The sequence below is a fragment of the Chiloscyllium plagiosum genome, unplaced genomic scaffold (genome assembly GCF_037043375.1).
Source record: "Chiloscyllium plagiosum isolate Xiang-an unplaced genomic scaffold, Cpla_swu_hap1 HiC_scaffold_47, whole genome shotgun sequence".
In the NCBI taxonomy this organism is placed as follows: domain Eukaryota; kingdom Metazoa; phylum Chordata; class Chondrichthyes; order Orectolobiformes; family Hemiscylliidae; genus Chiloscyllium; species Chiloscyllium plagiosum.
The window spans coordinates 7,716,521-7,741,627 of NW_028270185.1; the positions used below are offsets into that span (position 1 = coordinate 7,716,521).

A 25,107-nucleotide genomic window follows, 5' to 3' on the forward strand; every position below is an offset into this window, starting at 1 on the left:
CAGCACTAAGGATCTGGGTTTGATTCCACCCTCGGGCGACAGTGGGGAGTTTGCACATTCTCCCTGTGTCTGTGTGGGTTCCCTCTAGTCTCCTCTCACAGTTTAAAGATGTGCTAGGGTGGGGATTGATTATGGGAAGTATTGATAGTGTTCAGGGATGTGTAGGTTAGTCATGTGAAACGCAGGGTGACACAGTAGGGGTGTCCAGGTGGGGCCGAATGGCCTGTTTCCACACTGTATGGAGCCTACAAATAATTTCTTTGGTTCTATCCCACCAGGTCCCTCTCTGTTGAATACAGCGGTGATATTTTTCCAGGCCGTATAAATGTCAGGGACAGTTCCTGGCAGAGTCTAGCCTGAGAGTGAGCAGGGGGGGATGGGAACTGGCCCTCAATGAGAGAGCTCTAGAGCATGAAGGAACAGCCAATTGGCCAGTGGTTTCCAGGTCAGAGTATCTTCTGTCTCCCAGAGTTGGCCAAGGAGGGGTGGGGGGGGGGGGAGTGGGTCACTCCTTACATGGGCAGGCGAACTATGTTGGGAAGAAGCCTTGAGGTGTATAAAGGGAGCTGTAGATGCTGTGTCCGTCCTGGCGCACTGTTGTAGCGGTAGGTGTCAGGATCACAGCAGGGGGGACACACCTGGAGCAGGTAAGGAACTCTGTGAACGGCACCTTCCCCTGTGCCCAGCACACCCCAATATCCAGGGAACCTGGGACCTTCAAAAACCCACTTACCGGGAGTTGCAGCCAGGATTTTATTCCGTGTTAAATCAACCGTCCCGGACGCAGGGTTGTTACAAATTTGGGAAATCTCTCCAACACCGTTTAACTTAAAATTGGGAATGTTTGTTTGAGACTAAGTTACAAGCACTGGGGACTTTGGACGTTTCAAGTCTTAGGATTGAGGATTTTCGATTTTAAACGGGAGATTTTGGACGCTTCAGTGGCTAAATTTGGGATTTTTGCACCCCCCCCCCCCCCCCCCAGACACACACTTGGGAATTTCGGGCTCTGTCTCAGTTTTTTAAAGCGGCAATTCTGGACACTGACAAACCGGGAAACTTTGGACTGTCCTAAAATTGGGAATAATCGACAGGTGTTTTTTTTAAAAACTTGGAAGCGTTTGGAAATTTTAACTTTTAGAGTGGGGAATTCCGGACAGTAAGTTACAATTCGGGAGAATTCGGGATCACAGTTTAAGTTTCAAATTTGGGAATTTTTAGGATACGGATAAACTACAAATTTGAGAATTTGGGGCCACTGTTTAAGTTTCAAATTTGGGAATTTTTTGGAAACGGACAAACTACAAACTTGAGAATTTGGAATCGCTGCGCCATGTCAACGTTTCATCAAGAAATTAATAGCATTTAAACTTTTGTCTGTCTTAATTTTAATAACTCTAAAATCGATTCCAAATACAATTTGTCCCCCCCCCCCAGAGTTTTCCAATATCTCTTTTGCATACAATTCTAACTATCAGGGTCAATCTCTAAATTTCCTTTCGATTTATAATTGTCCGCTTGAATTTTTTGACCGATGTTTCTTTATTTTTTAAAAAAATATATATCCTGAAATGGTCTACGCCTGGAACAGGGTCAAACTCTCCCTGTCGACTGCCTGCGCCCAGACTGCGTCAGGCGCAGGGAGCCAGGAGCACACACACACACACACACAGAGCTCGGTGAATAATTCCCCTTTCTGAGATGTTCCATCTAGTGAGACGGTTCCCAGGAAACAGCCAACTCGCCCTTCGAGCCTTGGGGAGCGGTAAGATGGTCGGAAACTTGCTGATTCCGCAAAGAGCAGTGTGCAAGTTTGCGCCTGGATTTCCCAGTGAATGTAGGGCTGATCCTAACATCACTTTCTGCTTGACCCTGTCTCAATGTCAGGTTCGAACCAGTTGGTTTGGAGCGGGGTTCCACCAGATCCCCAAAGTGTGGGGGGGGGGGGGGGTTGGGGGGCAATCACAATCGCTTGAGATCCCCACATTCCAAATCCAATCCAATTGGATCCAGCCGGGAGTCACGTATTAGATCACTTACAGTGTGGAAACAGGCCCTTCAGCCCAACAAGTCCACACTGACCCGCTGAAGCGCAACCCTCCCAGACCCATTCCCCTACATTTACCCCTTCACCTAACACTGTGGGCAATTTAGCAAGGCCAATCCACCCTAACCTGCACATCTTTGGACTGTGGGAGGAAACCTGAGCACCTGGAGGAAACCCACGCAGAGACGGGGAGAATGTGCAAACTCGGTACAGACAGTTGTCTGAGGTGGGAATTGAGCCCAGATGCTGTGAGGCAGCAGCGCTAACCACTGAGCCACTGTGCTACCCTAAATGTGGGGTCTACAGTAAGGGGGAGGGAAGGATGGGGAACCAGTTTTGCCAAAGGGACAGCAGAAGGCAGGAAGATATTAGAGACGGTATTCCTTTGGGAAGGGGTATCCAGACTGCAAAGGGGTGTTTTAATTCACTTATGGAATATGGGGGGTCCCTGGCTGGGCCCAGAGTTTATCCCCCATCCCTAATTGCCCCCTTGAGAAGGTGGGGGGTGAGCTGCCTTCTTGAGCCGCTGCTGTCTGTGTGCTGTGGGTTGACCCACAATGTCCTCAGGGAGGGAATTCCGGGATTCTGACCCAGCGACACTGAAGGAACGGCGACGTATTTCCAGGTCAGGGTCGGGAGTGGCTTGAAGGGGAAATCTTGTCAGAGTAGGACAGGAGAATCCCATTCTCATTGAAAGGAACGTTTTGAGAACTAGGAGGTGAGGCGATGCACCAAAGGAGGGGCAAACTATTTTGTTTTGTCCAGCTGAGAGAGATCAGGATTGGTGATGGAGTTGAATCGAAAAGGGAACTGGATTCATATCTGAAGGGAAATGGATTTTCCCTGGAAGGGGGGAGGCTGGTGGCATGTGTGGGGAGGGGGGAAAGGAGTGGGGGGTTGCTGTTACAGAGTGCTGACACCAGCATGATGGACCGAATGGTTTCCACGGCGGGCTGCTCGCTGATTCTGCTGAGACTCCTACCCCGTCCCTTTCATCTGCAAGGGCAAGGGGCTAGTATGGACAACCCATGAAACCCAGAGATTGGGAATGGAGCAATAGAGTAATCGGTGGGATGTTGCTGAGCCGCGAACTTGCGTGTCTCACGTTACGCCAGTAACCTCCCCCCCCCCCACCCCAACCAATAAAAGTTGCTCGGTTGGTGCTACGCAAATGCAGGGTCCCAACTGTTTGAACAGACAGTCTTGTCTTGGCAATGTGCTCCCCCCAGTGGACACATATGCAATTACAGATTGGGTCTGATCACTTCCAGGAGAAAGTGAGGTCTGCAGATGCTGGAGATCAAAGTTCTGATCACTTCCAACCAACCTGTCCAGAGATGTGGACAACTGACACATTCTTCCATGTTTGTCACATACCCCCCACCCCGCCCAGCTCCTGCTCTGTAAGGAATGCTCCCAGCACAACGAGCACATTTTCAATTATTTGCACCTCCCGTTAGCACCCATTCAGCATTTATCTCTCTCCCGGCTTATCTTCAGCCTTGGGTGGCACCGTGGCGTAGTGGTTAGCACTGCTACCTCCCAGCACCAGTAGACCTGGGTTCAATTCCCGCCTCAGGCGACTGACTGTGTGGAGTTTGCACATTCTCCCTGTTTAGTCTGTGTGGGTTTCCTCTGGTTTCCTCCCACAGTCACAAAGATGTGCAGGTCAGGTGAATTGCCCATAGGGGTATGTAGATTTGTTGGGCCGAAGGGCCTGTTTCCACACTGTAAGTAATCTAATCTAATTCCTTCATCTGCTTCTTGGAGTCCATCTATCAAATTAAACATCACACAACACTAGGTTATAGTCTGACAGGTTTATTTGAAAGCACTAGCTTTCGGAGATCTGCTCCTTCATCAGGTAGTTGGGGAACATGACCATATAGCACAGAATTTATAGCAAAAGGGTTACAGTGTTATGGAGTTGCAATGATATGTTAAACGTGACATATCATTTTATATATATATAAAAACCAATATATATCATACTGATATATATATAGTTGTTTAATATTTCATTGCAACTCCATGATACTGTACCTCATTCCGGAATGGTGGTAGGAGAGGTCAGAGCTCCCATTCATAGAATCCCTATAGTATGGAAGATGGCCATTCAGCCCATCAAGTCTCCAAAGACCATCCCACTAAGATCCAAAGACCACACCACCCCATCCCTGTGTCTAGCCCACCCAATATTCCATAATATTAGAATGCGCAAACTCCAGACAGTCGTCCGAGGGCGGAATCGAACCTGGGCCCCTGGCGCTGTGAGGCAGCGGTGCTAACCACCGAGCCACCGTGCTGCAAATTTAGACAGTCAAATCCTTGTCTTCAAACCCCTCCCATGGCCCCGACCTCTCCCTATCTCTCTTAACCCCATCTAACTTTGCAAACCTCCGAGATCTCTGCCCTCCCTCAATTTCACTCTCTTCAGCGTCCTTGGTTTTAATCACTGCATTGGTAGCTGTTTCCTCAGTAACAGGTCCTGAGCTCTGGAATTCCTATCCTTTAACCTGTTCAGCTCTCCATCACTTGCTCTCTCTTTCTCTCTCTCTTTCTCTCTTTCTTTCTCTTTCTCTCTCTTTCTCTCTCTCTTTCTCTCTCTCCTCTCTCTCTCTTTCTCTCTCTCTTTCTTTCTCTCTCTCTTTCTCGCTCTTTCTCTCTCTCTCCTCTCTCTCTCTCTCCCCTTGCTCTCACATTTTCTCTCTCTCTCTCTGTCTCTAAGTCTCTCCTTAAAACTGACCTCTACGAGCAAACGTTTAGTCTCCTGTTCTCGTATCTCCTTTCGTGACTCAGAGTCAACTGGCAGCATTCCTTGTGGAGCAGCATGGGACATTCATCAAAGGTGCTATATAAAGGCAAGCAGTTGTTGTTGGTCGTTGACCTGTGAGTCCTTGTCAAGGGCAGGTCTTTGAGATAGACCATAAATTTGAGGAAGGTCAATGAGGAGGGCGGAAACTCTGGGAGCACAGTGCAGCCATAAATGAATTAAACAGCAGAAGCATTACTATTTACTCTGTTCATACACATTTCCTGCGGTTGTAGTTTCTAAAAGTGAGCCCCATTTCCATAATCCTAAAATGCTCTCGGGAAGTTTGAAAATTCATTCATCATTTTTATTATTGGATGTTAAGATTGCTAAACTTAACGTCACAGCGCGCAGCCTTTGTAATGTGATGCTTAGATATTTAAAAAAGGTGTGAGGCTTAAATGTTTTCAGGTGGTGGCAATATGCCAGTGTGACCGACTGGCATGGCTTCCTCACAGAACACTATGGCACTCAATCCCATTTTAGGACTTAGATGCCAATCCTAATTTGGGGCCTGTGCCGTGCTGGAGGTCCACGTTTTGAGAGAATCCTTTAAGTCGGGAACCTCATTTGGGTTTTTAACAAAAATCCAGTCATGGGTCTTTGGCTGAGCCAATGTTTATTGCCCCATCCCTAATTGCCCCCTTGAGAAAGTGGAGGTGAGCCGACATCTTGAATTGCTTCTGCCCCAGTTTGGTGTTGGACACCCACAATGCCCTTTAGGGAGGGAGTTGCAAGGATTTTGACCCAGCGACACGGCGATATATTTCCGAGTCAGGTGGAGGGGAACTTGCAGGGGGGGGGGGGGTGGTGCTTCAGTGTATCTGCTGCCCCCTTTGTCCTCCTGGTCGGAAGCCACACCACACCAGGTTGGAGTCCAACAGGTTGATTGGAAATCACAAGCTTTCGGAGCGCTGCTCCTTCATCAGGTGAAGTGGAGGAAGTTGGACGGAAGGGTTTACATTGTGTTAGTTTGGAAGAAGAGCAGAGGGGTGCTCCCTGACGCACTGACAGACATTTCTCTACCGTTCCATATCAGGGTAGCAGATCAGCTGATTGCTGTTGGTGGGAGGTTGCTCTGCGTAAATTAGCTGCATTGCAAAAATGGGAAAGGATAGACATGAGCTTTCGTTTGGTGCAACGAGTCAAAAACGTTTAGTCATTTATGCGTGACTTTAAATCTTTGCCCTCGGGTTCCTGTGCCTTTCACAAGCAGGAACAGTCTACTCTATCCAGCCTGCTCGTTGTTTCGAAAAGCCCCATGTCTGTCCAAAGAGGACAGTCCCAATTTCTTCAATCTATCCTCATCATTGGAGTTCCTCATCTTTGGAACCATCCTTGTAAAGCGCTTTTGTCTTCCCACTGATGAGTACTTCCAATAATGTGGTGTCCAGAACTGTACACAATCCTCTAGCTGAGGAGGTCCACTGTGGACTTGTTGGGCTGAGTGTTTCCACACTGTCGGGATTCTATGATTCTAACCAATGTCTCCAGGACCAGTTGAGAAAGGACATCCCAAATTTTGGTTTCTCCCTGTTGCTGTTGTCCGCTTCCCTGGATTGTTTTGGGGAAGTCTCTAGATCATGTGGGAGAGGCCATCCATTAGAAACCAAGAGAAGGACCTTTGAGCCTGTTGATGATGGCCACAGTCGGTTTGGAGAGATCTTCTGTTATTTGTTGATCAGAGACGTTATGACGCACCTCTGGAGCCAGGCCTCCTGGCTCAGACATTGGGACACTACCACTTCACGCAATGGGCAGCTTAGTATTCTTATCCAAATTCCCCCACCTTCTGCCTAACTCGTCTCCATCAACCTCCTCTTGAGGTGTCTCGTGTCTGCCCGATTAAAAATTGCACTTTTTCTTCCGGGCAATAATTGTGTGACATCGCTGTGCATGGTATAACCTGGACATTATGCCACAATGGAGTCATAGAGATGTACAGCATGGAAACAGACCCTTCGGTCCAACCCGTCCATGCCGACCAGATATCCCAACCCAATCTAGTCCCACCTGCCAGCACCCGGCCCATATCCCTCCAAACCCTTCCTATTCATATACCCATCCAGATGCCTCTTAAATGTTGCAATTGTACCAGCCTCATATTGTCAGAAAATTCTATTTTGAAATCCTGTCGCACCTTGTGGTTCAGCAAGTGCAATACTGGGAGACTTCTCTCATAAAATTGTCATCGATAGTTGTAAAAATCCACCTGGCTCAGTGATGTCACTTTTACGCAAGAAAATCTGCCGTCCTTACCTGGTCTGGCCTACATGTGACTCCAGTCCCACAGCAATATGGCTGACTATTAAGTGCCCTAAAAATAGCTCAGCAAGCCACTCCATTCAGGGGGCAATTAGGGGTCAGTAACAAATGCTGGCCTTGTCTAGCGATGCCAACATCGCAAGAAAGGCCTTATGAATAAAATCTGAAGGGACTTGGCTGGATAAATATCACCTAATCATTCTCCCGAATGGAAATTGCTGGGGGAACTCAGCAGGTCTGGCACCAACTGTGGAGAGAGGGAAACAGAGTTCACATTTTGACTCCACTGACCCCATCGTCAGAACTTCAACCAGAAACATGAACTGTTTCTCTCTCCGTCACTCCACAGACCCGCCGAGTTTCTGTGGAGAGACGGAAAGAGGGACAGTTCAGGTTTCTGGTTGAAGTTCTGCTGAAGGGTTGTTTCTTTCCACAGACCTGGCGAGTTTCTCCAGCAATTTCGGTTTCTGTTTCGGATTTCCAGCATCCACAGTTTCTGGTTTGATTTTCCGGTCTGCTTTTGACTTCCAGTTAGTGTCCCCTTGCCCTAGATTCCCACAACACTTGACTAAGCTTTCTCTCCAACTCATCAGGACACATTGCAAGAGTGCCAAATTTCAAAGCCAGCATGTGATGAAGCTGCTCCTTTAACAAGGTTACACTGTCCTTGGCTTTTCTTTTGCAAAGAGTTTGTAAATGACACAGATTCCAAAAAGTCTGGATTTGAAGGGTTTTAGGGCAAGTTTGATTATAACTAACAGATACTGCCTCAGGCAACAGGCTTTCAAGTTGTAAAAAACAGACACTTGTCCAATGAAAGGGGAGCGGCCAGTTCTCCCAGCTCTGCTTCTCTCTAGTCTGGTCTGGTTTGGTTTGGTTTGTAACTGCAGCGTGGTAAAAGCTGCTGGGCCCACAGAAGCAGGTCCATGCTGATCCTCCCTCTCTCCAGGAAGACCCTGTATTGGATTTTACCTTTTGTACCACGGGGGTGTTAATGGGGATTGTTGCACGTATTGGGAACAGCATCATTAAGCTGGGATGATCTGTTGGGTTTGCGGAAAGGTTAAGTTATTCTGTATTTTGTTCTCTGTTGTTTGTATTTTATTCGGTAATCCTATAAATAAATTCTGTTTTGTTTAAAACTAAATGGTTGGGCCAGCTGCATCTCACCTGGAATATCCACTTAACACTTGCTTAAAACAACACGCAAAGTGAGGGTCTGGGCTGGATTGTTTTGAGGGTGTCTGACCTGGTCCATAACACGTGGCAGGAGGATGCAAAGACTACAGATGCTGGAGATCAGAGTCGAGAGTGTGGTGCTGGAAAAGCACAGCAGGTCAGGCAGCATCCGAGGAGCAGGAGAATCGACGTTTCAGGCATAAGCCCTTCATCAGGAACGACCGTTTCGAGCAGTGTCTCTTCATTCCTGATGAAGGGCTTGTGCCCGAAACATCGATTCTCCTGCTCTTCAAATGCTGCCTGACCTGCTGTGCTTTTCCAGCACCACACTCACGACCCATAACAAGTGGCAGCCTATATTGTGTTGGGAAAGGGTGCCGATTGGTTGGCATGTGAACTCCGATTGGCCGAGGTGTTGCCATGGAAAAGGCACCCCTCTTCGCTTCACTCAAAGCATGTGTCTCTTTTGGCTACAGAGGTAAGGTCCTGGCTGTTGGAAATATGAGGCCTCCAGCAACTTTTCCGTCAGGCAGAAGATGCAGATGCTTGAGCACACGTGCTAACAGATTCAAGATCAGCTTCTTCCCGGCCATATTAGACTGACGAATGGACCTCCCCTACCTCAAATAACGTTGGTCTTGCCCTGTGCAATTATTGTCCGCAAGAAAAAGTCCCATTTTAGATTGTGGCAAATGTGAGAGACACCGTCAAGTGGAGATTAACGGGGCTTTTTATTTTAGCTTAAGAGTTAGGCAGAGGGTTGGGCTAATTTGTGTTGGAATACAGTCAGTTCTTCTGTAACACGATGGTTGCGTTCTTGTGGAACCCCGCTTTATAGAAAAAGCGCGCTTCAGAAACTGCGCTTAAAGTGTTGATGATGTAATCGCAATACAGCTAACATATGTTTTAAAAGTTTCGTCAACCATGTTACAGTGAATTCACCTTCGTGAACCACACATTAAAGCCATACAAGCTGTTCAGGCCTACCCTCTATTCCTCACCCCGTCCAAGTTGGTTTTTTTCACCCTATGATCTATATGTCCTTGCTCACAATGGTCTGCCTGTAAAGCTCACAAACAAAGCTTTGCACTGTACTTAGGTACATGGGACAATAAATAAAATCGAACCAATGAGCCACATTGGGATTGAGTCAAAATGCACTAGCAGTTCATTTCAAAATGCTGTAAAAAAATAAGTAAATTAATCCCCTAAATTGTTACCATCATCTATGTCGTTTGACCCTGTGCTCTTTGCAACCTCAACATCTCTTTTACTGCCTGAGGGATGGTGCCGGGAATTGGAGAGTATGAGTTTATTGGGGACTTGTCTATTTTTCTTGCCTATTGATGGCTCTGTCCCCATTCTGATTGGTGTGTTTCAGGACTTGGTCAATTTGCAATCATGCCTTTCAGTAGCACTCACAACAAATGGAAGCTGAACTATACAGCAGAGGAAGAGTTTCCTGACCTCAGCAAACATAACAATCACATGGCCAAGGCTTTGACCCTCGATATCTACAAACAACTTCGCGACAAGGAGACTCCCAGTGGCTTCACCCTTGACGATGTGATCCAGACCGGAGTGGACAATCCAGGTGAGAGGACGGGCAAAGGCGCTTTGGTGACTTTCCGCAGCACGCCTTGTAGTCGGAACACACCGTCGCTACGGGGCCGTCGGTGATGGAGGGCGTGGATGTTTGTGGATGTGGTGCCAATCAAGCGGGGGCTGCTTTGTCCCTGGATGGTGTTGAGCTTCTCAGGTGTTGTTGGAGCTGCCCCCATCCAGGGCAAAGTGAAGAATATCCCGTCACCCTCCAGACTCCTGCCTTGTCAATGCTGGACAGGCTTTGGGGAGTCAGGAGGTGAGTTACCCGCTGCAGGTTCGCAGCCTCTGACCTCCCCTTGTATTGATATGGCTGAAGTCAGAGGTCGCAAGACCCCAGGTTATAATTCAATAGGTTTATTTGAAGTCACTTCAGCTGATGAAGGGGCAGTGCTCTGAAACCTTGTGGTTTCAAGTAAACCTATTGGACTGTAACCTGGTGTTGTGTGACTGCTGACCTTGTCCACCCCAGTCCAACACTGGCACTTCCACACCATTGATATGGCTCAGTCAATCCCTAGACATTGATAGTGGGGAATTCAGCAATAAAGACCCCACTGAACATTGAGGGGTGATGGTTAGCTTTTCTGTTGTTGGAGCTGGTCATTAAAGATCATAACATTGGAATGTTACTTGACGACATCCCTTGTTAACTGACCTATCGGGAGAGTAGACTCTTTTAGTAATTATGGATGGTCAGGCCAGCATTGGTTTCCTGTCTCTAATTACCTAGGGTGCACTTACAAGTAGACCACATTGTCTGGAGTCACCCAGATTTTTAAAACGACCGTCTGTGTAATGGCAACCATTTTATTCCTGATTTTTACTGAATTCAGGTCCCACCATCTGCACAGTGGGGTTCAAACCCTATCCCCAGACCGTTAGCCTTTGCTTCCAGATGACTAAACTCAGTGACATTGCCACTCGACCACCCCTGTTCCTTGGAGGACAGGGCAGTACAAGTGGTGAACCCATTGCAATGTGGTTGTCAATGGGGTCTGGACAGGGCAGGTAGTGAGAATGTACTACACTGTGGAGAATGGATCAGGGACTCCGGAGTCTCAGCTCGATAAAGAGAAAAGTCTTCGCCCTAAGGGTTGCGCTTGTTTGAGATCCTCTGATCCGTTAGCATCGTGTATTAGATGCTGGATTTGAGAAAATTGTCGACAATCTAAATTTAAGGGACAATTAGGACCGTCAGTGGAATGGAAGGCTCTTCCTATCAGATGGGGGAGATCAGGGGACGGCTGACTGTCCCTGGAGACCGTCTCCATGAATAGGGTGAATAGCAAAGACGTTTTCCCTGGGTTGGGGGGAGTCCAAAACTAGGGGCATATTTTAAGGTGATAGGGGAAGGATTTAAAAGGGACCTGAGGGGCAACCATTTCATGCAGGGGGTGGATTGAATTCCCAGAGGAAGTGGTAGATGCAGGTACAATTGTAACATTTCAAAGACATTTGGACAAGTGCATAGATAGGAAAGGTTTAAAGGGATATGGGCCAAATGTATGCAAATAGGACTAGTTTAATTCAGGAAACTTGGTCAGCATGGACGAGTTGGACTGAAGGGTCTGTTCCGTGCTGTACATCTCGATGATTATTCTGTTGCTGAGCAGTTTTAATTCAGTAGTCTTGCGGCTAAGAGGTGGTGCGGGATGGTAGAAGATGGAGCAGCCTACTCCTACTCTGCTGTGAAACCTTGTATCATCAGTTAGTGAGCATCGCGTCGATCTGAACACCAGCCCATGCTGTTGCGGGATCGATAATATCAGGGTTTCTCACTGTCCCTCAGGTCACCCCTTCATCATGACCGTGGGCTGTGTCGCTGGGGATGAGGAATCTTACGATGTCTTCAAGGCTCTCTTCGACCCCGTCATTCAGGATCGTCACGGCGGCTACAAACCAACAGACAAACACAAGACTGACCTCAACCACGAAAATCTGAAGGTTTGTACCAGGCCGTGCGGCCGGCTGAATCCACCTCTGTCCTCTCATACTGGGAGCTGGAGGGATACTGCTACGGACGTGTAGACAGGTCAGCATTAGATTAGATTACATTACAGTGTGGAACCAGGCCCTTCGGCCCAACAAGTCCACACCGACCCGCCGAAGCGTAACCCACCCGTACCCCTACATTTACCCCTTACCTAACACTACGGGCAATTTAGCATGGCCAATTCACCTGACCCTGCACATCTTTGGACTGTGGGAGGAAACCGGCGGAAACCCACGCAGACCCGGGGAGAATGTGCAAACTCCACACAGTCAGTCGCCTGAGGCGGGAATTGAACCCGGGTCTCTGGCGCTATGAGACAGCAGTGCTAACCACTGTGCCACCGTGCCGCATTGAGATTTGAAGTGAAATCAGTCTGATATTTACTGGCCTCTTGTCATCAGACCCCGCAGACCCCACATAAACAGAAAAACCTCCATACAGAAAGAAGCCATTCGGCCCAAGTGGTCCAGGAGGTTACTAGCCAACCTGGTCAGAGATGTTACCACACACCCTATAGAGTAGGTGGGACTTGAACCCACGTTCTCCTGGTCCTGGGGTAGGGACACTGCCTATGCACCAAAAGAGCCTCTCCAAACCCAACCGCTCCATATTGCTGCTCATGCCCCCTTTCAGTAGAAGGACAAGGGGCAGCAGATACATGGGAACACCACCCCTGCAGGTTCCCCTCCACTCACCATTCCGATTGGGAAATATATCGCTGTTCCTTCAGTGTGACTGGGCCAAGGTCCTGGAATTCCTTCCCTGAGGGCATTGGGTGTCAACCCACAGTACAGGGACTGCAGTGGTTCAAGACTGGTCACCCCCACCTTCTCAAGGGGGCAATTAGGGAGGGGGGGGTGATAAACGCTGCACCCAGCCAGTGACACCCACACTCCTGCACCCCCCCACCATGAAAAAGAACCAGAATTGTCTCCTGTCTTTAATGAAGGTAATGACCAGCCCAGCCCGGTATAGTGGAATGAATTGGCCCATCACACCTCTGCCCACTTGCTGAGAGAGTTATCCAGTTAATCCACAACTCTTCTTCCCAATGATGTACTCGCTCAGTCTCGGGGACTGGCAATGTCTGGATTTTTCCAGAAAGCACTGTTTGGTAAATGCCTGCATTTGGACCAAGTTAAAAATCACATGACACCAGGTTAGAATCCAACAGGTTTATTTGGAAGCACTAGCTTTCGGAGCGACACTCCTTCATCAGTTGGTTGTGGTACAGGATTTACTATAAATTCTGTGTCCTATGATACTGCTCCACTAGCTTCCTGATGAAGGAGCAGCGCTCTGAAAGCTAGTGCTTCCAATTAAACCTGTCGGACTATAACCTGGTGTTGTGTGATTTTTAACGTTGTCCACCCCAGTCCAACACCGGCATCTCCACGTGATGTATTTGTACAAAACCTGCCTTGAGCTTTAAAGGCAGGACCTGAGGGAGATCAATGGCCCCATCTGAATAAAATCACAGGTCAGGAATCCTTTATCTGACCGTCCCAGTCAGATCTTAGCTTTTAGTTCATTTGCGTGTGTATGTTGGCGGGGAGGTGGGGGGGGGGGGGGGGGGGGGGGGGGCGGGGAATCTTTGCTTCACTCAAAAGCACCCAAAAGTGAAGAAGTTTTCCAAAGGACCCAAACTGTGGGTTTTTGAGTTTGTGTGTTTAGTATTTTTCTGTGGTTTTGTGTTTTTGTGTGTGTTCAGTGTTTTTCTGTGTTTATGTGTTCAGTGTTTTTCTGTGTTTATGTGTTCAGTGTTTTTCTGTGTTTATGTGTTCAGTGTTTTTCTGTGTTTATATGTTCGGTGTTTTTCTGTGTTTATGTGTTTGGTGTTTTCTGTGTTTATGTGTTCAGTGTTTTTCTGTGTTTATGTGTTTGGTGTTTTCTGTGTTTATGTGTTCGGTGTTTTTCTGTGTTTATGTGTTCGGTGTTTTTCTGTGTTTATGTGTTCGGTGTTTTTCTGTGTTTATGTGTTCGGTGTTTTTCTGTGTTTATGTGTTCGGTGTTTTCTGTGTTTATGTGTTTGGTGTTTTCTGTGTTTATGTGTTTGGTGTTTTTCTGTGTTTATGTGTTTGGTGTTTTTCTGTGTTTATGTGTTTGGTGTTTTTCTGTGTTTATGTGTTCGGTGTTTTTCTGTGTTTATATGTTCGGTGTTTTTCTGTGTTTATGTGTTTGGTGTTTTCTGTGTTTATGTGTTCAGTGTTTTTCTGTGTTTATGTGTTTGGTGTTTTCTGTGTTTATGTGTTCGGTGTTTTTCTGTGTTTATGTGTTCGGTGTTTTTCTGTGTTTATGTGTTCGGTGTTTTTCTGTGTTTATGTGTTCGGTGTTTTTCTGTGTTTATGTGTTCGGTGTTTTCTGTGTTTATGTGTTTGGTGTTTTCTGTGTTTATGTGTTTGGTGTTTTTCTGTGTTTATGTGTTTGGTGTTTTTCTGTGTTTATGTGTTTGGTGTTTTTCTGTGTTTATGTGTTCGGTGTTTTTCTGTGTTTATGTGTTCGGTGTTTTCTGTGTTTATGTGTTCAGTGTTTTCTGTGTTTATGTGTTCAGTGTTTTTCTGTGTTTATGTGTTCAGTGTTTTTCTGTGTTTATGTGTTTGGTGTTTTTCTGTGTTTATGTGTTTGGTGTTTTTCTGTGTTTATGTGTTTGGTGTTTTTCTGTGTTTATGTGTTTGGTGTTTTTCTGTGTTTATGTGTTTGGTGTTTTTCTGTGTTTTTTTTATGGGTGTTTTCTTGTCTGCAAAACTTTTTGGACATGATTTGATTTGATTTACCTAGGTCCAGTGAAAAGTCTTGTTTTGCGTACAGTACAGGCAGATCGTACACTAGAAAGATCACAGGCTGCTAGAACAGAGCGAGGAATACAGTGTTACAGCTGCAGAGAAGGTGCACCAAGAGTGAGATCAACATTAGATTTGGATTTTGAGAGGTCCATTCAGAAGTCTGATAACAGCCGGGAAGAAGTTTGTCCATGTGTTTGAGTCTTTGTACCTACTGCCCGATGGAAGAGGGTCTAACCGGGGTGGGAGGGCTCACTGATGATGTAGGTTGCTTTCCTGAGGCAGTGGGAGGTGTAGGTGGAGACAGTGGACGGGAGGCTGGTGATGGACTGGGCTGTAGTTTGAACTCAGTGCATCTGCAGGTCTGAGAACAACAAATGCAGTGGGTCAGGCAGCAGCCATAGAGTTTAGACTCGAAACGTTAGCTTGCTCTCTGTCCCTGGATGCTATCTGAACGCTGTGATCTCCAGTAATTGTTGCTTTCAGTACAGAGTCCAGCGTCTGCAGTGATTTGTCCCTGCGTTTCATCTGTGGGTCAGTATGGCTTCTAGAGGGTTTTTGTGTTTGTTTTAGTCACGTGGATGAAGAGTGCCTGAGCTGCATTATAACCGTAACACTGCCTCCCCGTGGCTGATCTGGTCTCTTTCCACATTGCACAGGGCGGTGATGACCTTGATCCCAACTACGTGCTGAGCAGCAGGGTCCGAACTGGCCGTAGTATCAAGGGCATCGCGCTGCCACCTCACTGCAGCCGGGGAGAACGCCGTCTCATTGAGAAACTCAGTATAAATGGTAGGTCAGCAGGGGGCGCTGGGCTGGGGTTGGGGGCAGGGGCGGGCGGCGTGATGGATTCAGGGCTGAGGGTGATGGGAGGGAGGGGGCACCAGGGTCAATACCCAAAGGCTTCAACTTTATCAGCTTTCGATCTCACGGTCACCGTTCCCCTTCCCCTTGAAGGGCGGTGGGAGTGAGGTTTGGTTGCTATTATTTATCTGAGGGATGAGGGGCGTCGCTGGGTAGACCACCATTTATTGCCCAGGAGCCACTTAAGGGGTCAGCCAAATTGCTGTGGGTCTGGAGTCACGTGTAGGCCCAGACCAGGTAAGGATGGCAGTTTCCTTCCCTGAAGGTTAAACATCGCACAACACCAGGTTATAGTCCAACAGGTTTATTTGGAAGGACTAGCGTTTGGAACGCTGCTCCTTCATCAGGTGGTTGTGGCCTGAAGGCTAGTGCTTCCAAATAAACCTGTTGGACTATAACCTGGTGTTGGGTGATTTTTAAACTTTGTCCACCCCCTCCAAATCTTCCCTAAAGGGGCATTAGTGAACCAGATGGGTCTTTACTCCTAATCCCAGATAGGTGCTGGATTCAAAGTCCCACCATCTGCTGCAGCAGGATTCAAACCCAGGTCCCCAGAACATTATCTGGGTCTCTTAAATAACACTGCGGTGATAATACCACTCGGCCATCATTTCCCTGTAGGTCGGGATGTGGGAACATCTCCAACTCAAAGTCTCATATCATTGCGATTTAAAAAAACACGCATGTTTATTTATATGGGTGTCCCTACCATTCATTGCCCATCCCTAGTTGCCCAGAGGGAGGGTAAGAGTCAGTCACGCCACTGTGGAGTCACATGTCAGGCCAGACCGGGTAAGGTTGGCAGATACCCTTCTCTGAAGGACATTAGTGAACCATAGAGTCGTAGAGATGTACAGCATGGAAATGGACCTTCGGTCCAACTCGTCCATGCTGACCAGATATCCCAACCCAGTCTAGTCCCACCTGCCAGCACTCGGCCCATATCCCTCCAAACCCTTCCTATTCATATACCCATCCAAATGCCTCTTAAATGTTGCAATTGTACCAGCCTTCACCACATCCTCTGACAGCTCATTCCATACACACACCACCCTCTGTGTGAAAAAAGCTGTCCCTTAGGTCTCTTATATCTTTCCCCTCTCACTCTAATCCTTATCCCTCCAGTTCTGACTTTGTCTATTTACCCTATCCATGCCCCTCATGATTTTATAAACCTCTATAAGGTCACCCCTCAGCCTCCGACGCTCCAGGGAAAACAGCCCCAGCCTGTTCAGCCTCTCCCTGTAGCTCAAATCCTCCAACCCTGGCAACATCCTTGTAAATCTTTTCTGAACCCTTTCAAGTTTCACAACATCTTTCAGATATGAAGGAGACCAGAATTGCACGCAATATTCCAACAGTGGCCTAACCAATGTCTGTACAGCTGCAACATGACCTCCCAACTCCTGTACTCAATACTCTGACCAATAAAGGAAAGCATACCAAACGCCGCCTTCACTATCCTATCTACCTGCGACTCCACTTTCAAGGAGCTATGAACCTGCACTCCAAGGTCTCTTTGTTCAGCAACACTCCCTAGGACTTTACCATTAAGTGTATAAGTCCTGCTAAGATTTGCTTTCTCAAAATGCAGCACCTCGCATTTATCTGAATTAAACTCCATCTGCCACTTCTCAGCCCATTGGCCCATCTGGTCAAGATCCTGTTGTAACCTGAGGTAACCCTCTTCGCTGTCCACTACACCTCCAATTTTAGTGTCATCTGCAAACTTACTAACTGTACCTCTTATGCTCGCATCCAAATCATTTATGTAAATGACAAAAAGTAGAGGACCCAGCACCGATCCTTGTGGCACTCCACTGGTCACAGGCCTCCAGTCTGAAAAACAACCCTCCACCACCACCCTCTGTCTTCTACCTTTGAGCCAGTTCTGTATCCAAATGGCTAGTCCTCCCTGTATTCCATGAGATCTAACCTTGCTATCCGGTCTCCCATGGGGAACCTTGTCGAACGTCTTACTGAAGTCCATATGGATCACATCTACTGCTCTGCCCTCATCAATCTTCTTTGTTATTTCTTCAAAAAACTCAAACAAGTTCAACCAGGTCGGGTTTTTTCTGACAATTAGTTATGGCTTCCATTAGCTTTTAATTCTGGATTTTTTAAAAATAGCGTTCATATTTCAACATCTGCCCTGGTGTGATTTGAGCTCCAACTCCCAGCATTTGGAGTATTGTGTGCATTTCTGGTCACCCTACTGAAGAAAGGACATAATTAAACTCGGGAACAGTACAAAACGTTTTACTGGGATTCTGTCTGGACTGGAGGGCTTGAGTTATATGGAGAGACTGGGACTTCTTTCACCTGGAGTGTAGCAGACTGAGGGATGACCTTTTTGAGGTCTATAAAATCATGAGGGGCATTCCCAGGGTAGATAGCCAACATCTTTTGCACAGGGTAGGGGAGTCTATGACCAGAGGTCATAGGTTAACAGTGAGAGGAGTGGGTTACAAAAGGATCCAAAGGGGCAATTTTTTCACACAGAGGGTGGTGAGTGCCTGGAACAGGAGATAATGGTGGAGGTGAGCATAATTTAAGAAACATTTAGACAGGTAGATGGATGGGATAGGTATGGAGGGATATGGGCCAAATGCAGGCAAATGGGACTAGTTTAAATTGTGAAACCTGGGCGCCGTGGACACATTGGGCTGAAAGGTCTGTTTCCATGCTGTCGACCTCTGCCTCCATGACTCAATTAGCCCGAGATTCTGAGTCCCTCGACCATGTGACGATATTGGCCGTTCCTTCAATGTCGCTGGGTCAAAATCCTGGAATTCCCTCCCTGATTGGCACCCTGTGGGTGTCCCTGCAGCAGCGGGTCAACAAAGCAATTCACCACCACCTTCTTGAGGGGCAACTAGGGACAGGCATTACTGAATAATGTGACGTTAATGGAATACCAGTCGGCATTAAAATGAAACTTTGCACCTTTCCTTCTGGGCTGGAGTTTGCTTATCGCAATAATTATTACTTTGCCGTGTAAGGAATTCAAGTCTTGTTGAATTCTTTCCTCTCACGTCCATCAGGACATGTGCAAGAATACCAAATTTCAAACCATCACCACAATTGTTTATAAAATACTTTGCTAAACATCTTATTCAGAGATGTTATGACACACCTCTGGAGGAGGTGAGACTTGAATCGTACAATGCTTAAAGTGCGGAAGCAGGCCATTCAGCCCATCGAGTCCACACTAACTTTCCAAAGAGCATCCCGCCCAAACCCGCCCCTTTATCTCATGTCTGTAATCCTGCATTTCCCAGGCTAACCAACCAAGCTTGTCCGTTCCCTGGACACTATGGGGTAATTTAGCACGGCCAATCCACTCTAACCTGCACATCCCTGGACACTATGGGGCAAGTTAGCACGGCCAATCCACCCTAACCTGCACATCCCTGGGCGCTATGGGGTGATTTAGCACAGCCAATTCACCCTAACCTGCACATCCCTGGGCACTATGGGTAATTTAGCATGGCCAATCCACCATAACCTGCACATCTTTGGACTGTGGGAGGAAACCAGAGCACCCGCAGGTAACCCATGCAGGCGCAGGGAGAATGTGCAAACTCCACACAGACAGTCACCCGAGGCTGGGATCGAACCTGGGTCACTGGTGCTGTGAGGCAGCAGCGCTAGCCACTGAGCCACTGTAAACCCAGTCCTCCTGGTCCAGGTGTAGTGATGCTACCACAAGAGAGCCCTCATCACTGCAGTTGAAATTTGCAGTGTTGATTGGTTTCATTCCTGCTGGTACTGTGCGGGTGTTGGTGCGAGATTTCCTTTAACGGGGCACTGCTGTGAGTCCAATAAGACGTTCCGGCCGCAGTACAATTGAGCAATGCCACGTGTGGATTCCTGTGCTACTGCGATGCCACCCAGGTCCATTGGCTAGTTGAATTAGAAATCCACTGGCTGTTTGCATTAGGCAGGGTAAAGACTGTACCCAAGCAGCCTTATCTTCCAAAACCAAGACAAATACTGTCAGCTGCAACTCACTGTTTGGACAGCACTGACTGAACAACCCAGAGTGTGCCACTCACTACCCTAACGCCGTTTTCAAATCATTTGAGTCCAAAGTATGGCTCAAGTCGACCACGATCTCATTGAATGGTCTCCCTCCTATCGGAAGGATCTTGTGAAACTTGAAAGGGTTCAGGAAAGATTTACAAGGATGTTGCCAGGGTTGGAGGGTTTGAGCTACAGGGAGAGGCTGAAAGGGCTGGGGCTGTTTTCCCTGGAGCATCACATAAATATATATACACACAGACACAGACACACACATACACAGATGAAAATGCACCCACAGATGTACACAGGCACACACACACACATAAACAGATATAAATACACTCACACATATACACAGACATACAGATATATGCATAGCCACACATATACACAACACAGAGATATAAACATACCCACTGATGTACACACACACACACACACAGGCACAATTGCAACCTTTAAAAGGCATTTGGATGGGTATATGAATAGGAAGGGTTTGGAGGGATATGGGCTGGGTGCTGGCAGGTGGGACTAGATTGGGTTGGGATATCTGGTCAGCATGGCCAAGTTGGACTGAAGGGTCTGTTTCCACGCTGTACGTCTCTATGACTCTATGAATGAAGGAACAGGCTCAAGGGACTGAACGGCCTCCTCCTGTCCCTATAAAACAGGGGCCCATTCTTTGGAAACCAAAGGGATATGTTCAAGGCCTGTCCCTCCTAACAGCCTATCCCCTTGCTTTCTTCATGACAATGCCTCGTTCAGTCAGAGCTGACCAATGAGCTTGCAGCTTTTCCCTTGCTGTTCTGGGATTTGCCTGTTTGGAATTTGGCATTCTTGCATTGGTCCTGAAGAGTGTAAACCTTTGTGCTCCCCAAACTAACGTTTCTTGTTTTAACGTCAGCTCTCAACAGCCTGACCGGTGAGCTCAAGGGCAAATATTACCCTCTGTCCAGTATGTCTGACGCCGAGCAGCAGCAGCTGATTGATGACCACTTCCTGTTTGACAAGCCAATCTCCCCACTGCTCCTGGCCTCTGGAATGGCCCGCGACTGGCCTGATGCAAGAGGAATTTGGTGAGTAATTGCAAAGATGTTCAACCCGCAAACGCTAATAGCCCCCAGAGTCGAACACACAGTGAGAGGCCATTCATCCCAACCATTCCTGCTGGTATTAATGCCCATCCCTCCCATCTCTATCCCTGACCCCTTTCTCATTTCATTTCCTGTGTCCCTTTTGTGTTTAGTCTCCTTAAACACTGTTCACCTTCATTAGCACTCACTTCCACATCTTTCCTAAAGTGAGGCGACCAGAACTGCACACATTACTCCAAATGTGGCCTAACCAAGGTCCTGTACAGGTGCAACATCACTTTATGACTCTTGAATTCAATCCCTCTGCTAATGAACGCTAATACACCATAGGCCTTCTTACAAGCTCTAGCCACCTGAGTGGCAACTTTCAAAGAGCTATGAACATAGACCCCAAGATCCCTCTGCTCCTCCACCTTACTAAGAACCCTACCGTTAACCCTGTATTCCGCATTCTTATTTGTCCTTCCAAAATGGACAACCTCACACTTGAAAGGGTTGAACTCCATCTGCCACTCCTCAGCCCAGCTCTGCATCATATCTAAGTCCCTTTGCAGCCGACAAGAGCCCTCCTCACTATCCACAACTCCACCAATCTTCGTATTGTCTGCAAAATGTCTGCAACATGACTGTATAACTCTATGACTGTATAACTCTATGACTGTATAACTCTATGACTGTATAACTCTATGACTGTATAACTCTATGACTGTATGACTCTAAGACTCTATAACTCTATGACTGTGTTACTCTATGACTCTATAACTCTATGACTGTATAACCCTATGACTGTATAACTCTATGACTGTATGACTCTATAACTCTATAACGCTATGACTGTATAACCCTATGACTGTATGACTGTGTGACTGTATAACCCTATGACTGTATAACCCTATGACTGTATGACTCTATAACTCTATGACTGTATAACCCTATGACTGTGTTACTCTATGACTCTATAACTCTATGACTGTATAACTCTATGACTGTATAACCCTATGACTGTATAACTCTATGACTGTATGACTCTATAACTCTATAACACTATGACTGTATAATTCTATGACTGACTCTATAACCCTATGACTGTATGACTCTATGACTCTATAACTCGATAGTCCTATGACTGTATAATCCTATGACTGTATAATCCTATGACTGTGTGACTCTATGACTCCATGAGAAAAGAAAAGTGTTGGAAGTTCCCCTCCCATGTTACCAAGAAAATATCTCCCTGTGTCCTTGGTGCTGGAGGTGAGGTCGGGGAGGTGGGGGTGTGCCAGAATGGTTTGATTGATGCTTTTGAATGTTGGTTCTTGACTCAGGCATAATGACAACAAGACTTTCTTGGTCTGGATCAATGAGGAAGACCATCTCCGAGTCATCTCGATGCAGAAAGGTGGCAACATGAAGGAGGTGTTCACACGCTTCTGTGTGGGCCTGAAGAAGGTAAGATGGCTCGGCCAGTCCAGTCAGACGCCGGCCGACAAAATGGTGGTGGGCCTATCCTGACACAGCAAGAATCCAAACTGTCTCGCTGAGACCAAACATGGCTCTCATTCCCTCCCCTGAAGCCCAGCCTGTTTATATCTCTCGAGTAACCGATAAGTTTCCTTTCAAAACCGAACACGGAAACTACTGGAGAAACTTGCTCTGTGGAGAGAGAAAGCCGAGTTATGAAGGGTTATGGGGAGAGGCTGAATAGGCTGGGACTTTTTTTTTAACTGGACAGTAGGAGAATACAGAGATTTTTCACAATCCCAAGAGGTATAGGTAAGGTGAACGGCAGGTGTTTTTTTCCCTGAGGTGGGGAATTTCACAACATTTTTAAGGTGAGAGGAGAAAGATTTAAAAAGGACGTGAGGGGCAACGTTTTTACACAGAGAAGTGGTTCGTGTGTGGAATGAACTCCCAGAGGAAGTGGTGGATGTGGGTTTAAAAAACATTTGGATAAGTTCATGGATAGGAAAGGTTTGGAGGGATATGGGCCAGGAGCAGGCAGGTGGGACTAGTTTAGTTTGGGATTATGGTCAGCACGGATTGGATGGGCCGAAGGGTCTGTTTCCGTGCTGGATGACTCTAAAGGTCACCGGAGCTGATATATTACCTCTGGTTTTTCTCTCTCCCTCTACAGATGCTGTCAGACCTGCTGAGTTTCTCCAGCGATTCCTGTTTTTGTTTCAGACTGCCTGCATCTGCAGTTCTTTGTTTTATGCCGAGGCACGGTTTATTGGGAGGGAGGAGATTCCAGTGGGGAACAGAAAGAGACTAGTCAGGCCGAAAGGCCTGTGATGTTCAGTAGGATGCTGGGGATTCATTCTCCAATTCTTAACGTTGTTTCGTGATGCAGATTGAGGAGATCTTCAAAGAGGCCGGACGTGGTTTTATGTGGAATGAACATCTTGGCTATGTCCTGACCTGCCCATCTAACCTGGGCACTGGTCTGCGTGGTGGTGTCCACGTTAAAATCCCTCACCTGTGCAAGCATGAGAAATTCGCCGAGGTCCTCAAGAGGACGAGGCTGCAGAAGCGTGGTACAGGTAAGGGCCCCATGGGAATGCGCTGATTCCCCTCTTTCCCCCAGCAACTACATCCAAATGGCTGCCACAGCGGCTGACAAGAAAATAAATGGCCAGAACGTAACATGAACAAAATGGCTGCCCCAGTGGCCGACATGAACAAAATGGCTGCCCCAGTGGCTGACGGGAAAGTAAACGGCCAAAATGTAACATACCCAAAATGGCTGCCACATTTTGGCCAACATGAAGAAAATGGCTGTCATCGTGGCCGACAGGAAAATAAATGGTCAAAATGTAACGTGAAGCAAAACAGCTGCTGCAGAGGCTGCTATAGGAAAGAGTTGGCTATGAGTGAAGGTAATGTGGGCAAATGAACCCTTTCGGATATTTGGGGGATATGCTAAGATCGACAGGGCTCTCTGGTGGTTTTTGGTCACTTGTGTTATAAGACGGTAGTCTAATTGTTGTCCTTTGGCCTGCCAGGTGGTGTCGACACTGAAGCAGTTGGCAGTGTCTACGACATCTCCAACGCTGACCGCCTGGGCTTCTCTGAGGTCGAGCAGGTCCAAATGGTGGTTGATGGCGTGAAGCTGATGATCGAGATGGAGAAGCGACTGGAGAAGGGGAAGAGCATCGATGACCTGATGCCAGCCCAGAAGTAAACCAGAAGAGCCAGTGGCAGACCAGAGAGGAATTCTGAGCTGCCTCGGAACATCACAGGTCATGAACTTTGAACTTTGGAGGGAGCTTCTCACCCTTGTACTTCCTAGGCCACAGGCTTATCTTTCAGATACAGACAACATCACTCGTGGAAATGGAAGGTTGGCTTTAGTCGTGTGGAAATGCTCCCAGACACCTCTTAACATTGACAGAACACACCAATAAAACATGGCCCCAGATGTCTGGTCTTTTTTCTTGTATTGCTGAGTCGGGTTATTGTAGAAAGGGGGTGGCGGGAAAATATTTCCTCTTCTTCCTAATCCAGAACAACCATGAATTTTTTTTCCCTCCTTTTTTTGAACTGACTGACGTTGAGCTGAATTGAACGATTTTGACTTAAAAGTGAGAGAGGCTGATCTCAGTACGATTGGTGAGAATTCCGATCTGGAGGTCTTCCTGTCTACAATGCTACGGAAAATTTTCTTCTTATTCACTCATGGAATGTTTACGTTTTTTTTCCCAGCTGCCCCAGAGGGCAGGTAAGAGTCAGCTACATCGCTGTGAGTCTGGAGTCACGTGTAGGCCCAGAACGGGTGAGATTGGCAGATTTCCTTCCCTAAAGGACATGAGTTTTCATGCCAGTGGCTATATACTAATCATTAGACTATCCTTTAATTCCAAGAGTTAAAAACAAATCTTTGTTTAGCACTAGCCTCACACACTGCGGAAGAAGACCCTTCGGCCCGACTCATCCATGCCGACCAGGTTTCCCAAACTAAACTCGTGCTATTTGCCTGCATTTGGCCCATACCACTCTAAATCTTTCTGATCCACGTACCTGTCCTTTAGAACGTAAGAACTAGGAAAGGGAGTAGGCCATTTGGCCCCTCGAACCTGTTCCCCCATTCAATAAGATCATGGTTGATCTTTATCATGGACTCAGCTCCACTTACTCATTCACTCACCATAACCTTAAATGTCCAAATGTCTTTTAAATGCTGTAATTGTACCAGCCTCCACCACTTCCTCTGTCAGCTCATTCCACACACGCATCACCCTCTGTGTGAAAAAGTTGCCCCTTAGGTCCCTTTTATATCTTTCCCCTCTCACCCTAAACTTATGCCCTCTAGTCAAGATTAGAGTGGTGCTGGAAAAGCACAGCAGGTCAGGCAGCATCCGAGGAGCAGGAAAATCGACGTTTCGGGCCGGAGCCCTTCATCAGGAATGAGGCAGGGAGCCTCCGGGGGGGTGGAGAGATAA

The 25,107-nt window shown here is 47.2% G+C and overlaps 1 protein-coding gene across 1 annotated transcript; it reads left to right on the plus strand.

The window, feature by feature from the left end:
* Window positions 1–532: 532 nt before the first annotated feature.
* On the plus strand, window positions 533–24,086 carry LOC122542796 (creatine kinase M-type). Its single transcript, XM_043680847.2, has 8 exons — window positions 533–647; window positions 9,685–9,897; window positions 11,698–11,852; window positions 15,341–15,473; window positions 20,479–20,650; window positions 21,994–22,117; window positions 23,019–23,208; window positions 23,671–24,086. The coding sequence occupies exons 2-8, from the start codon at window positions 9,705–9,707 to the stop codon at window positions 23,847–23,849; spliced, it is 1,146 nt and encodes a 381-aa protein (XP_043536782.1). The 5' UTR covers window positions 533–647; window positions 9,685–9,704; the 3' UTR covers window positions 23,850–24,086.
* The last annotated feature ends 1,021 nt before the right edge of the window (window positions 24,087–25,107 follow it).